Source organism: Elephas maximus, chromosome 1 (genome assembly GCF_024166365.1).
Source record: "Elephas maximus indicus isolate mEleMax1 chromosome 1, mEleMax1 primary haplotype, whole genome shotgun sequence".
Classification (NCBI taxonomy): domain Eukaryota; kingdom Metazoa; phylum Chordata; class Mammalia; order Proboscidea; family Elephantidae; genus Elephas; species Elephas maximus.
Genome location: NC_064819.1, coordinates 27,970,539 through 27,986,463, shown reverse-complemented (window position 1 = coordinate 27,986,463; position 15,925 = coordinate 27,970,539). Strand labels below are relative to the sequence as shown.

The 15,925-nt window shown below is 42.7% G+C and overlaps 1 protein-coding gene across 13 annotated transcripts in view; it reads left to right on the top strand.

The window, feature by feature from the left end:
• Positions 1-15,925, top strand: part of ST6GAL1 (ST6 beta-galactoside alpha-2,6-sialyltransferase 1) — a 159,194-nt gene that overhangs the window by 135,023 nt on the left and 8,246 nt on the right. For 11 of the 13 annotated variants that reach the window (XM_049880631.1, XM_049880599.1, XM_049880561.1 and 8 more), the window contains 4 exons: positions 786-839; positions 1,781-1,879; positions 3,218-3,392; positions 3,695-6,752. In XM_049880631.1, the coding sequence (XP_049736588.1) occupies positions 786-839; positions 1,781-1,879; positions 3,218-3,392; positions 3,695-3,936 (570 nt within the window). In that variant the 3' untranslated portion in view covers positions 3,937-6,752. Of the gene's footprint in view, positions 1-785; positions 840-1,780; positions 1,880-3,217; positions 3,393-3,694; positions 6,753-15,925 lie in introns of those variants that run through there. The other 2 variants (XM_049880664.1, XM_049880655.1) reach the window with 2 other exon arrangements.

The window sequence follows — 15,925 nt, the reverse complement described above, 5'->3', positions numbered from 1 at the left end:
TTCTTATCTCAGAGATCATACATGGAGGAAATGAGATTATTTTCTCAGGTTTCCAGTGACTTCCTACTTCTCTAAGAAGGTACAGAGGACAGAAGAGTAGCTGCATGATCTTAGAGACTCATGGCAAGCTGCCCTTCCTGTAGGTGCTCTTCTGATGGTATAGTAACTTTGATTAGGGCTCAGTCTTGGTGATGGTGATTGAGGCCCGAAGAGATTATTACTGTGGTTCTGATTTCCATAGTCAGTCAGTCCTTGATTTGATTCTTGTGATGTGTTACTCTCAGTTTTCATCTGGGCTACATTGTCTCCCACCTTCTTTTTAAAGGGAACGTCGGGAAGTTAATCTCGTATCTCAGTTTTGGGTTTCTTAGTTTAAAAGAAGCATTGAGCCTTTAATTTCTAAACCTTTGGGGCCACTTTTCTTTCTTTCTTATTTACTCATGTACCTCCATGTGATCCTCAAAGCAGTTCCTGTTTGAGAGAGCAGAGCAAGTGTTGTTATGCCCATTTCACAGATAAGAAAATGAAGATCTTGCTAAAGGTCACAAGATAAGTTAGTAGCAAAGCCAAGAGTCGAGCCTGGGTCTTTCTGGCTCCAAACTCAGGATCTTTCACCTTCTTCTTACTTTGACAAATGATTAAATTAACATTGCCAGGCATAATTTCTCCTCCTGAATTTGGATTCATTTTTAGGATAGATCCCAAAATTGGAATTACTGAGTCAAAGGGTAAAAAATAATATATACTAAAGGATCTTTTTAATACTTTTTGCAAACCTGTTCCAGTGGGGTTGCTATGGAGCTTCATCCTGCTCCCATTCATCCCAGGCCAGCCCAGAAGTGAGTATATCCCCAGGGGAGGAATGGAGCTGTGACTGGTTCCCCTATTGGGTTGCAGTTCCTGACAGCACGTGAGCATCTCACCAACCTGGTGAAAGTCTCGCATTTAAAAGGTACATATTTTTACATACCCTTTAGGCCCTTCACACAAGCCAACCATTTCATCTGGTGTTAGACCATGGATGGTGACCTGTTCTAATGCTGCAGAAACTGTTGGCTGTTTGGACTTAATATGTTATTCTCCGTCATAATGTGTAAATACTCTATATTGTACTTTATAGAGAGGAGCCCTGCAGGTGCAGTGGTCAAGTGCTTGGCTGCTAACCGAAAGAGTGGCGATTTGAATCCGCCAGCTGCTCTTCAGGAGAAAGAAGTGGCAGTCTGCTTCCGTAAAGGTTACAGCCTTGGAAACCCTATAGGGCAGTTCTACTCTGTCCTATAGGGTCACTATAGTCGAAAATGACTCGACAGTGGTGCGTTTGGTTTGGTGGTACTTTATAGGTGATTGAAGGGATCTTTAGAAATAATTTTGACTAAAGAGATTCTGACTTTAAGACCTAATTCTTCTTACCCCCCCAAAAGGTGAGATTCCATGGCAATAGTATGCTATGCCATTATCACTGTTTCTGTGCCCCAATAATCTCAAAATCTGAGTGGAAGCCTTTCTGCTGTATGACTGACTGTAATAAAATGCCCTCACAAGTCAACACTGGCATCTTTACTGTCTTCTGAATGACATAAGGAGCTGCAAGAAGAAGCTGCTCCAGAACTTAGAAGGCTCACAGAGGCTCTGGGGCCTCAGGGCGGGGCTTGGGATGCATCAGTCATTATTGCAGCCAACGACCAAAGTGTCGGAATCAACTCAATGGCAATGGGTTTGGTTTTTGGTTTTTATTTATGTGTAAATGGCCAAGTGATATCTTGTCTGTTTCTTCCTGCAGTTGGTCACCACAGAAAAGCGCTTCCTCGAAGATAGTTTTTACAATGAAGGAATCCTAATTGTGTGGGACCCGTCTATATACCATTCAGACATCCCAAAGGTAAGCGGATGTGCATAGGTAGTAGGGGTTGGGTCATCTATTTGCTTACATATTTTCCTGAGTTCCTGGTGTTTTAAAGTCATAACTTACCTGTGGATGGGCCATTTTAGGGTACCCCACCTCATCTGGACTATCCAGCACAGATATATTCCTGAAAAAAAAAAATTTTTTTTTTATGCTAGCTGCTGTCTGTGCCTTGCCCTGCATTGCCAAGTATTTGTCTCCCAGTTATGGTGTATGGGAGTAACAGAGGCTGAATCTCTAAGCATCTGGGGTAGATTGTGTTCATTTAATGTTTATTCCTGATGAGCATCAGCACTAACAGTAATAGCCACTATTATTATTACCATGTGGCAATGAACTCTTCTCATTTCATTCCCACAACAACTTAAGGAAGTAGACAGAAGTGTGGTCATCCCCATTTTACAGATGGGGAAACTGGGATGTGAGGGGCGACTTCACCTGCCCTAGGATCTGACTTACTAAGCAGAGAGCCCAGATATACAATCCCAGCTCTTTCAGGGAAGAAGACAAGAGCCTCAGTCAGTCTGCTGGAATCTCACCCACTTGGGGACAGACCTGTCACTATTGGCTGTGGGTGTCAGGGGGCTTCTCCCTGATGTCGGCTGCAGGGGCCACAGGGGAATGGCTTGAAGGAGGTGAGGCAGAGAGCACTATTCTTTCGACATTTAATTCTACATTGGACCCACCAATAGCTGACAGGCTCTGATGGCCCTGGCACCCTTACTACCCATTGCCGTTGAGTTGATTCTAACTCATAGTGACCCTATAGGACAGAGTAGAACTGCCCCATAGTATTTCCAAGGAGCGACTGGTAGATTCAAACTGCTGACATTTTGATTAGCAGCAGAGCTCTTCAACACTGTGCCACCATGGCTCTAGCTACCTTAATTTCCACATTTTGCCCTGATCTTAGTTAGAACTCACATTTGCTTAGGTCAAAACAAGGGCTGTGAACATACAAATGTGGTCACGTGTGCCCTAGTTCCCTCACCTATGAAAATGAGAGGTGGGGTTAGGTGGTACCTAAGGCCCTTTTCAGCTCTGGTGGCATTCCCATATTCTATCATAGTAAATGTGCCAGGGTCAGCACACTCAAAATTTCCCATTGGCAGAGGCTCTGTGCTGGGCCCCACTGTACTGTCAAATGAGAGCTGTAGTGTAGAGGAAAAGTCTGCTGTCTGCTCCAGGAAAGAGTTGTGCCCTAGAATTGTACCTTGTCCTTCCCCTCCCCAAGCCTTCAGACGAGGATGACTGAGGCGAGCACTGTCAGTGGCACCTTTCTCTTCTTGAGAAGACAATTTTCTTCTCTTTTAGTGGTATGAGCATCCCGACTACAGTTTCTTTAACAACTACAAGAGCTATTGTAACATGCATCCCGATCAGCCCTTCTACATCCTCAGGCCCCAGATGCCTTGGGAGCTATGGGACATCCTTCAGGAAATCTCCCCAGAGGAGATTCAGCCAAACCCACCGTCCTCTGGGATGCTTGGTGAGTCCACGTCTGTGGAAAGACTGCTCCCACTTGTGTCTGGGGGGCATGCATCCACCAGAGCCTGGCCCAGGTGCTGGGGATACAGAAGTGCATAAGTCTCATAAGGTTCCGCACCCCAAGAAACAGTCTGCTGGGCTTGGTTTACAAGGGGAACACAGATTGGGAATCAGAGTAGTAAATAGAAACCTCCGAAGGACAATCCCTCCAAAGCTGGGCTCATGAGCTGCTGGACCCACCGGCAGAGCTATGGGGTGCTAGGGTGGTTTGTTGGGCAGAACTCACCTCTGCTCCCTCTCCAGGCATCATAATCATGATGACACTATGTGACCAGGTGGATATTTATGAGTTCCTCCCATCCAAGCGCAAGACTGACGTATGCTACTACTACCAGAAGTTCTTCGACACCGCCTGCACGATGGGCGCCTACCACCCGCTCCTCTTTGAGAAGAACATGGTGAAGCACCTGAACCAGGGCACAGATGAGGACATTTACTTTCATGGAAAAGCCACACTGTCTGGCTTCCGGAGCATTCGCTGCTGAGTAGGGGCTCCCTAACCAGGGCCCTCACCTTTCTCCATGGGGCATTTTCCAGCTGGTCTCTTAGCTACTCTAGGCCTAGAAAGACCGTGTTCCTGAGCAACCCCAGCCTGCTCCTTACACTCTATAGCCTTCCATCAGCAGACCTCTGGGCATTCAAGGGTCTGAGAGCAAGGAACCAGGTCCAGCCCTCCTTGTAACTGCAGAGGTGTGTGAACCCAACCTCCTTACCACAAACACGCATACACACACCTAGCAGTCTTCCCAGGCAGAGTCCTCCCTTCCTTCCTCACAGGTAGATGCATACCTGTAGACATGTCCAGGTAGATCCACCTTTCCCACCAGGGCTGCCAAAGCTGGGCTTTTTTTGCCCTCCCTGGATGATGTTGTTCTCTCAAGCCAACACTCTACATTGCTTGAAATCTGCACCTAGATATTGATTTCATGTTCCATAGAGAAAGTCCCCCAAATCATGATTGTGCCCAGGGCAGGGTGAATCTGGGGCACAAGTGGTATGAGATATAGGAAGCATGTTTGATTCCTTCGGAACACAGTTGGGCCCAAGGTCCATGGCTTTGGAATCATCTGGGAGACGCAGTGCTTGACTTTCTGTCAGGCTTGGCTGGTACTTAGCCTGGTGCTAATGAGCACAGGGGCTTGATAAGCGCATTTTCCCTCTCCAAAAGGAGATGAAAGAGACCAAAAAATGTGGTCTCCATCCTTAAGTTGTTCACGGTCCAGTGGGAGAGAGTGACAGTGGGAGAGAGTGGGCAGTTATGACTCGGTGTGCTCAATGCACTGGGCGCTAGGTGAGAGGCCGACTGGCTGGCGGGCACCCAGGAGGGCCACAGACCCACTGTGTGTATGGGTCACAGAAGGCTTCATGGACATGGGGGCATTTGAGTGGGACTTAGAGAAAGAGGAGAATCATGTAAAGCAGTGTTTGCCTGAGTCATTTGAGTTGTGTCTTCTCTCTGCCTTTGTCACTGTTGTTTATGCTCTATGCCCCGTGCACAGTTACAGGCGATAGTTTTTGAGGGAGCCCCCTTACCCATGCCTGAGGTCACAGAGTGCAGCCCCATGGCTGACCCCAGCCAAGCTCAATGCCAAAGACTGAATTTCTCTAGGCTTGGCCTGACCCAATCCTACCAGCTGGTTTGGCACATTAGACCCCAACTCTTCCTTTTAATGCCTACCCCAAACCTTCTCCCCACTGCCGTCTTTTCATTCCCTTTAAAAGAGTCTCCCGCCCCCTCGCCCCCACCTAATTACTTTAAAGCATTTTCTGCTTTAAAAGTATCCTGACCATATTGCTTTGACCTTCTGTGGAAGGTCTCTCAGGGAGGGGAGAGGCAGTTCCCTAAGGGCTTAAAGCCATTCTCAGAGGTCAGAACCTTGGAGACCACAACTGACTCTCTGAATGATTTGCAGGTGTGTGGTGTCAGATGGCCATGCCCTCCACCACCCCCCACCCCCAGGGGAGCAATGTCAGTGTGGTTTGCACACATATGGTCCAGGTAGTTGCACTAAGTCCCCTCCCCCCATTGAGAACCACACTGGACTGGTCCGGCCCCTGGCAAGAAGTTAAAGGACTTGCTCAGGGCCACAAAGCAAAGCTGTGGAGCCATGGCTCCCTGCCCAGCTTCTAAACTCCTAAGCTGGCCCCACGTGCTCAAAGGGCTCAAAGGCATGAGCTCCAGACAACTGGCTTGGAGCTGGGGTCCTCGTTTATTGCCAAGCCCTTGGCTTATGTAGGCAGAGAAAGAGCACTGGACTGAGAAGTCCTGGGTTTTCAAAGTGATGTTCTCCTACTTACTAGCTGTGCCACTTTGGAAACTTCTCTTCCCTGAGCCTCTGTTTCCATGTCTGTAAAATGGAGGTGATGAGCCTACCTCACAGGGCTGTTGGGAGGATTGAATGAAAGCACCTGTCCTAGCTCTGTACCTGCCAGTTAATAGGTGCTCAGTACATGCTGGTTTCCATCCTTCCTGTACTAAGGACCTGCTCTGTGCTCATGCCTGGGCTGAGTTAGACCCTGCTGCCGGGGCAGCCAGAGAGGGGGCCCTGTGCCCAGGGAATTAACTGTCCTATGGGGAGACAAGAGCCACCCTGCTTGCAATACCTAGGATACCATCCAAGGCGGTGGGGGATGTGAGCCACGTCCTTCACTGTCTGCAGCTCAGGTCTGACTCTGCTCGGGAAGGAGCGGAGAGCTCCGGCCACTGCACTGCTGCCTGGAATTAGTCTTTTGCACTTCTCTGGGCCCATGAGCTCCTGGCTTGCTTTCTCTTCTGACTTGACAAACTCATTGTGATCTTTGCAGTCTTGAATACCAAGCCCAGAAGAAGGTGGCATTCCATCAGCAGGGGATACGTTCATTGTGGAGACTGAGACTGCACTGGGTAGATGCTAGTTTTTAATTTTTATGGTTAATATAAGGGATCAAATTAATTTAAGTGTGATTATGAAGCCTACAGAACTTTAAATTCTGGCTCTCTATATGTGGAAACTTCTGTAAAAATGAAAATAAGATGTGTTATTGTTTGTGTGATGAGCCATTTAATATTGGTGACAGATAATTTAAAACGTTGACTGAATACTGCAGGGACACCACTGTCTACTTGGGGTTCTGTCTTCTTCAGTAACCATCTCTTCATCCTGTATCACGAGGTCCTCTAATTCTCCCACCAATCAAATAAGCTATTGATAATGGTTTGGCATTGAGGCATTAGTCTCAGAGACTTCCAAAACATGCCTAGGCTGATTCTGAATTACCCAACCCACCCAGAAAAATAATGTAAAATTTTTAAATAAAAAAAATTTTTTTTAAAAGAAAAAGCTGGTGCCTCTCTTCTTACTTGCTAAGGGGATGACTGCTGATTATGAACTCCTGTCTCCAAGGAGAACACGGCTAGGACCCTGAATCCCCAAACCCTCTCCCACTAGCTTCTCTGGTCTTACCTTCCTTTTTCAATACTCCAGGAAGAAGAATGCCTATTTACACCATCTTTGAAAAATTGACTTATTTGTGGATATTTCCTCCTTTTGCTTTTGCTTGGAGTCAAATAACTAAGCTGTCTCATACACAATGCCTCAGGGGAGGGATGTAACAGGGCAGAAATGGAATGACCTCACCTTGGCTTTCAAAGCCCCTAAGTGAATGATAGAACCCTAGTGGCATAGTGGCTAAGAACTCGGCTGCTAACCAAAAAGTCAGCAGTTTGAATCCACCAGCCGAAGCTTGGAAACCCTAAGAGGCAGTTCTCTGTCCTATAGGGTTGCTATGAGTTGGAATCGACTCGACAGCAACGAGTTTGGTTCTTTTTTTTTTTTTCTTTTTATTGTTTATGAGGGTTAGCACTATTCCATATTGGAGGGGGTTACATAAGGAGTTGAGCGCCTTAGATACGGTGAAGATCACTGGGGCCATTTTGGAGGATGGTTACCACAGTCTGCCCCATTAACTCAGTGATACATGTCCCTCCCACACAAAAAATACACTTGCCCCTCCCAGCCTCTACTCCCCAAAGTCTCATCCTTCTACTCAGCAGCAGTCCTTTCACACTGTGACATTCCCATTCTTCATGCTATTAATTTGATCCATTTATCACTGTTGTAGCACATCTTCAAATAATTTTTCAAAAATACACAAGACGTTGCATATCTGAGGATGTTTTTCTGTTTCACATATGAAAGATGAATTGCCTGGGTATAAAATCCTAGGGAGAACCATCCTTTACCCTCAAAACACTACATTAGACAAAACACATGGCTGTCAAGTGGATTCCAACTCATAGCGACCCTATAAAAAAAAGAGTAAAACTGCCCCATAGATTTTCCAAGGAGTGACTGGAGGATTTGAACTGCCAGCCTTTTGGTTAGCAGCTGAGCTTTTAGCCACTGTGCCACCCAGTGCTCCAAAAAAGTTAGCATTGAAGGCATAAATCAGGCATAGTTAAAATTAATCCTGAAAAATCCCTCAAAATGTTCATGTTTCCTTTTTTGTCTCATATCTTTGTAAACCTCTGTAGATTCTTACGTCACAGATGATAAAATCTTTTACCTCATCAGCTTTATCTTGTAAAATTCTTCTTTTAAAAAAATGGGCTTTCAGTGGAAAAAAGAAATAGATGCAGAAAATGTGCCATATTTTCTTACTTTAATTACATAAATATACAAAAATATAGATAAAAGAAAAACACACTTTGTATTTCTCTCCATATGGAAATGTGCCTCTTTCTTAAGGGTGAATTCAGTCAGCTTCTTGATATTAAATGTATTTTCTACCACTTTACACGGAAGGTGGCACCACAAAGCCCAAAAGACTCCTAGAATTTCATTTTCAGTAAGCTTAGTCTAGAAAATTAGTGTTGAGGATATTTCAATTCTTTCTGCATTCAAAAAATATTAACAGCTTTACTGGTGAAATGGACATGAAAAGAGAGTGGAGGGAGGGAACGGGCTGTCTCATCAGGGGGAAAGTAATTCAGAGTATGTAGCAAGGTGTATATGGGTTTTTGTGTGAGAGACTGACTTGATTTGTAAACTTTCACTTAAAGCACAATAAAAATTATTAAAAAAAATTTTAAACAGTTTTATTGAAGTATAAAAATACCCGCTATCACTGAGTCAATTCTGACTCACAGCAACCCTATAGGACAGAGTAGAGCTGCCTCATAGGGTTTCCAAGGGGCGGCTGGTAGATTTGGACTGCCAACCTTTTGGTTAGTAGCCAAGCTCTCTAACCACAGCACCACCAGGGCTCCTTATTGAGGTATCAACAAAACCAAACTAAACCCCTTGCCACTGAGTTGATTCCGACTCATAGCGACCTTGTAGGACAGAGTAGAACTGCCCCATAGGGTTTCTAAAGAATGCCTGCTAGATTTGAACTGCCCACCTTTTGGCTAGCAGCCATAGCTCTTAACCACCTTGTCACCAAAGTTTCCTGTTAAGGTATAAAAACCAAAAACCAAACCCATTTTGTCGAGTCCATTCCGACTCATAGTGACCCTATAGGACAAAGTAGAACTGCCCCATAGAGTTTCCAAGGAGCACCTGGTGCATTTGAACTGCCGACCCTTTGGTTAGCAGCCATAACACTTAACCACTACACCACCAGGGTTTCCACTATTGAGGTATAAAAAATAGTTGACATATATTTAAAGTGTACCATCTGATACATTTTCACTTATGTATATACCTGTGAAACTTCACCACGACCAAGATAATGAACATATCTATCACCACCCCCCCCCCCAAAAAAGTTTCTTCATTCACAGTTAAAAACCTTCCTTTCCTTTCCTCCCTGCTCCTCTTCATTCAGGGCATTCTGCTTTTACATTATAAATTACTTTGCATTTTCAAGAATTTTGTAGGGAGCCATATAGTATTTGCCATATATCTGTATCAGTCAGGGCACAACCAAAGAAGCAGAACCAGTGTGGGGGTCAGAGAGGAACGTATCTATTTATACACACACCACACACACAGATAAAAAAAAAAAAAGATACACATGTACATATACATAATATATATATTATATGTACATATAATATATGGAGCCCTGGTGGCACAGTGGCTAGGAGCTTGGCTGCTAACCACAAGGCCAGCAGTTCTAATCCATCAGCTGCTCCTTGGAAACACTATGCAGCAGTTCACTCTGTCCTGTAGGGTTCTATGAGTCAGAATTGACTCAACAGCAACGGGTTTGGTTTTTTTCTTTTTTTTGGTTGATATATATGGAAACCCTGGTGGCGTAGTGGCTAAGTGCTACGGCTGCTAACCAAGAGGTCAGCAGTTCGAATCCGCCAGGTGCTCCTTGGAAACTCTATGGGGCAGTTCTACCCTGTCCTATGGTGTTGCTATGAGTCGAAATCTACTCAACGGCACTGGGTTTGGTTTTGGGTTTTTTTATAATGCATATATTATATTTATATATATAATATATAAATTATATGTTTAATATTTATATATGATATATATATATTATATTTATATATAATTTTAAAGGGATTTGTGGAGCTAGTTAAGCAGTCTCTTTAATACTGTGACTCCCTGTTTAGCGCTGGAGTTTGAAGTCCATGGGCAGGAAGTATGAAAGGGAAGATCCTAAGTAGGCTAGAGCCCAAAAGCATGAACTGGAACCCCAGGAGTATGAGATGGAACCCGACAAGGACAGACAGAAACTTCCATCCATTCTTGTTGCCTCTGACCGTGGGGATGAGGGCATCTGACAGAAGCTGGGGCCCTTTGTCACAGGGCCAAGCACATACCTGGCCTAAGAGTCAGAACAAGTGAAGGAAAACCAGGGAAGGTGGAACAATTGTAGGCCCAGATGCTGCTTCACTCAATGAGGTGAACCAGCAGATGCCAGCAGTGCGTGTTAGCTACAAAATGGCTGCTGTTGCAATCTGTCCACCCTCCAAATTTTCAAAAGAAATCTCCCTCGTGTGTGTATCACCCTAACAGGAAACATACAGGAAGAAGAATTCTTAGAAATGCAGTTCAGCCTAGCCAAATTGATGCATTATAAAACCATCACATGCTCTTTTTTGTCTGGTTTCTTTTACTCAGCATACCTGTAATTATTTTGAGATTCATCCATGCCGTTGTTTGCATGAATTGATTCCTTTTTACTGCTGAGTAGTCCTCCATTTTATGAATATTTTACAAAATTTGGAATGTTTCTAGTTCAGATTGTTATAAATAAGGCTATTGTGACCATTGGTATACAAGTCCTTCATTTCTCTTGGGTAAATACCTAAAAGTGGAATGGCAGGGTCATAAGAAAGGCCATACATTTAACTTTTTACAGAAGGGGTATATCGTTTCCCGAAGTAGTTGTACCATTTCACTTCCTCATAAAGAGTCAGAAAGTTGTAGTTTCTCCACATCCTTGTCAACACTTGGTATAGTCGGTCATTTTAATTTTAAAAATTATAATAGGTATATAGTGTTATCTCATATTGGTTTTAACTGCTGGAAGAATGAACAAGTCTGTCCTGGAAGAAGAACAGCCAGAGTGCTCCTTGGAAGCAAGGAAGGTGAAACTTTGTCTCAAGTACTTTGGACATGTTATCAGGAAGGACCAGTCCTTGGAGAAAGATATCATGCTTGGTAAGGTAGAGGGTCAACAAAAAGAGGAAAACGCTTGAAGAGAGGGGTTGACACAGTGGCTACAACAATGGGCTGAAACATAGCAATGATTGTGAGGATGATGCAGTACTGGACAGTGTTTGTTGTATTGTACATAGGTTCGCTGTGAGTCGGAACTGACTTGATTGCATCTAACAACAACGAATGACTAGTGGTGTTCAGCATCTTTTCATGTGCTCTTATTTGCCATCCATCTGTGTATCTTCTTTGGTGAAGAATTTGTTCAAATCATCTGTCCATTTTTTAATTGGATTGTTTGTTGCCTTTTTAAGTGGTAAGAGTTCTTTAGGTAACCTGACTACAAGTCTTTGATCAGGCCTTGTGACGTGTAATAATTTCTGCCAATCTGTGGCCTGTTTTTTCGTTTTCTTAGCTGTATCTTCTGAAGAACAGGCTTTTGAAAATTTTGATGAAATTTTATTCTTTTGTGGATCATGTTTTTGGTGTCATAGCTAAGGCATTTATTTATAACCCAAGGTTATAAATATTTTCTATGTTTTTTTTTTTTTTTCTTTTTCTTTTAGGCTTTATAGTTGTAGCTTTTACATTAAGGCCTTTGATCTATTTTGTGTAAATTTTTGTATCGGTGCAATTTATGAATCAAAATTCATTTTTTTGTGTATGGCTATCCAGTTGTTCCAGCACAGTTTGTTGAAAACATGCTTTCTCCATGTTTTTTTTTTTTTTGTCAAAAATCCATTGTCCATATACGTATGGATCTATTTCTGGACTCTATTCTGATGCTAATTCCATGCTGTCACGATCACTGTAGCTTCACCTTTGTTATTCTATTTCAAAATTTTTGGAATATTTTAGGTCTATGCATTTTCATGTACATTTCAGAATTAGCTTGTCCTTATCTACCAAAGAGGTCTTCTGAGATTTCAGTTTGGTTTGCATTGATTTATTGATCAATGTGGGGGAGAGGTGACACCTTAACAATGCTAAGCCTTCCACTCCATGAACTCAGTTCATGTCTCCATTTTATTTAAGTCTCTTTTAGTTTATCCCAGCAATGCTTTGCAGTTTCCAGCCTAGAAGTCTTGCACATCTCTTGGCAAATTTATTCCTAAGTATTTCACATTTTCTATGCTATTGTAAATTTTTTGTTAATTCCAACCATCTGAATCTTTAGTGCCAGTATGTATAAATACAACCGATTTTTTATGTTGGCTTTGTATTGTGTCATTTTGCTAAACTTACTTCTAGGAGCTTTTTTGTAGATTCTTTGGGATTTTTTACATAGACAATCATGTCATCTGCCCCAAAAGAGTTTCTTCTTGCAGTGTGTGTAGTGAGAAATCTGCTGTCATTTTTTTTCTTTGTTCCTCTATATAATGTGTCTTTTTTCTCTTACGGCTTTTAAGATTTCCTTTTTATCACTGGTTTTAAGCAATTTGATTATGATATGCCTTAGTGTAGTTTTATGTTGCTCCTCTTCAGGGTTAGTCGAACTTCTTGGATCAACATGCTTATAGTTGTCACAAAATTTTTGTAAACTATCTCCTAAGATTTATCTTTCTTCCTCTCATCTCCCCTCCTTTGGGGATTCTAATAATATGTGTGTTAGGTTGCTAAAGCTTTCCCACAGTTCACTGATGCTCTTTCCATTTTTCACAATTCTTTTTTTGTTTTGTTTTGTTTCATTTTGGAGGATTTCTAGTGTTATATCTTTGAGTTCATTAATCTTTTTTTCCTGCAATGTCAAATCTGTCATTAATCCCATCCAAAGTATTTTTCATATCAGATATTATTTTTATCTTTCCCCTAGTGTCTTGAATATATAAAACACAGTTTTAATGTCCTTGTCTGCTAATTCAATTTTGTTGTTCCTGAGTCAGTTTTGATTGATTTTTCTCCTCATTGTACATATCATTTTCTTGCCTCTTTGCATGTCAGAAAATTTTTGATTGAATGCCAGACATTGTGAATAATTTTGTTTTGGATGCTAGATATTTTTGTGTTCCTATAAATACTCTGGAGCTTTGTTTTGGGGTGCAATTAAGCTTTCTGATAACAGTTTGTTCCTTTTAGGTATTGCTTCTGAGCTTATTTGTTTCCACCTCAGGGATCATTGTCCTTTGTTGCCTGATTTCCAATGTCCCGGAAACTATTGTTTCTCTGATTTTTTCCCCCAGTTCTTTAGTTGTTTCACACAGAAAGTTAAATCCAGTCTCTTTTACTCCATCCAGAATTTGAAGCCTCTCATCATTAAAAATTGGAGTGAGTTCATACATTATAGGAGTTTTATTTAAGTGGAATCTGGGCTCATTCAGGCATTTGGCCCTGTCTCAGAAACAGGAGATAGACTTTATGGGCCTCTATTTGCCTCACTGCTAAGAAATCTCCTGAGAAGGGGTCACAATAATGGTGGATAGGGACACTGATTGTTCTCTAACCCTCTTCTACGGACTAGAAAGAGCTGTAGTGAAAGAGTGAGAAGAACTTATCTATTCAGATTCTGTGAAATATCCTTGGGATATTGAAAACTCGGTGTCCCATGAGCAGTCTGAACCTCCAGGAGCAATGAATATGGTGTAACGAGAGGCAGCAAGAAGGGCTGGTACCTGACATCAGTGTTTATACAAGAAAAAACAGAAGTGGAGGAAAGGGATAACTGTCATGAAGACAGGTCCACTGCAGACCACTGCCTCCCAGTCCTGTTTGGGTAGAAGTTTGAGGGGCTAGAGCTCCAAATGAAGGGTCAAAGTCAAAGCATGAAGCAAAGCCTTGGGAAGCAAAATGGCCTCTGACAGAGAAGTCTTTTATTGGGTTGTGTGTGTGCCTGCATATACATGGTCAGATAAGAGGAGGGATTGGGGGCAAGATGATGGCAGGAGCCATGAAGTAGTGCTGTTGTTTTGAATAACTGAATTGTTAGTTGATTCCGACTTATAGCAACCCTATAGGACAGAGTAGAACTGCCCCATAAGTTTTCCAGGGAGCAGCTGATGGATTCAAACTGCTGACTTTTTTGGTTAGCAGCTGAGCTCTTAACCACTTTGTCACCAGGGTTCCAGTTAAAAAAGTGACCCACTCTTTGCAGACATGACAGCTGGTCTGCCTTTCTGAGGTCATGAGGTCAGGTGTTTGTCTGTAATGGCAACCACTCCATTCTGTGGGAGCCCACAGCTGGATCTGTACAGTTGAATAAACAGGAGCCGGGACTGAAGGCTTGGGTCCTGGCATCACCTACAGGTCTCACTGGTGCTTCCTCAGATCTTTGTTTTTACCTCTTGCCAGAGAAATATTTAAGGACCCTTAAAACAGGTGGGAAAAAGTTATATAAAATTCTTCATGAGGAAGCTCTGAAAACCCATTTGCAAGGTTTGGAGGTTTAGGGTCATGGTTTCATGGGACATCCCAGTTAATTGGCTTAACTTATTAGTGCTTATTTAGTGCTTCTGTTCTACCTCCTAGTTCATTGCTTGGGGTCTTAAAGCTTGCAATTGGAGGAAAGAGAGGCAGGAATAGGAGGAGGATATGGAATTTGTGGTGAATTGCCTTCATAAACAACTGCTACCTTTGCCATCAGACCAAAAGAACCAAATGGTGCTTGGCTACAAGTGCTGAACATTTTGATCAAAGATTCTATGGAAGAATCCTGATCAAAAGAGAGAAAATGCAAAGCAGAACTTCAAATTTTAATGGACTCCAGTCTTTCTAGAGCCAAAGGGGCTGGATGAAGCCCTGAAATTATTGCCCTGAGATAACCTTTAAAACTTAAACCAAAAATATCCCCTGAAGTCTTCTTAATAATAATGTAGCTTACCCACTGACCCAGTGCCGTCGAGTGGATTCTGTAATGTAGCTTACCTAGTAAAAGATGCCTGCCTTGAGCATTATGTTCTTTTAAGAACTATCTCTATGGAATCAAAGTGATAATAGCAACTCAGAAGATTACATAGCAACATTATGGGGACAGTGAGTTTATATTAATGGGAAGAACAACTCAGAAAAGGAGGGTGAGAATGGTTGCACTACTTCAAGAATGTAATCAATGTCACTGAATTGTACACATAGAAACTGCTGAATTGGTGTATGTTTTGATGTGTATATTCTTAATAATGGCAAAGAAATAAAATAAAAAATGGGGAGGAGGGAGGGAGGGCTATCCAGAGTCACAATTACATGAATAGAAAAGGGTCAGTCTTTAAGCATAGACTTGTTGTTGTTGGGTGGGACCCCATGTGACAGAATAGAACTGCCTCTAGGCTGTAATCTTTACAGAGCAGATTGAACTCCCAACCTTTTGGTTAGCAGTTGAGTGCTTAATCTTTGCACCACCAGGGCATACTATCTGAGAATGGCTGGAAGCTGCTAAACTCTGCAGCTCAGGCTGAGACAAAGCAGTTAGTCTTAAGCATCTCTGTGGAAAGAGATCAAAAGAGAAATGTCTGCTAGGTCTTTACGTGAACGCCTCTTTTCAAACGGGAAACACTTCATTCTTAGAGCATAATCACTGGGAGAGTGTGTAGCCTGAGTAATGAAACAGCGTTCACCTGAGAGTTCTGAGGAAGAGTAAAAATACAGAGAAGCCTGAGTAACCACTCTCACAAGAAAATAATCCAACAGTGGTAGATTATAATGCTCCATGTGCTGCTCACCAAGAAAAGGAAGTTAGTGGTTTGGTCTGTACTAACCATGGTGACCTCACTGTCTGCTATATCTGGCCAGCAATTAATAATCTCAGCTTATTTTCCTTCAGTTTTGCTCATGTAAGTTGTTTCCTCCCAGACCATGGTAAATTCCATTAGACACCACATAGCAAGACTTCGTCCTTACCAGCAGGAAGGACACTAACCCTGTCAGGCCACTACTCAAGAGCTGTAAC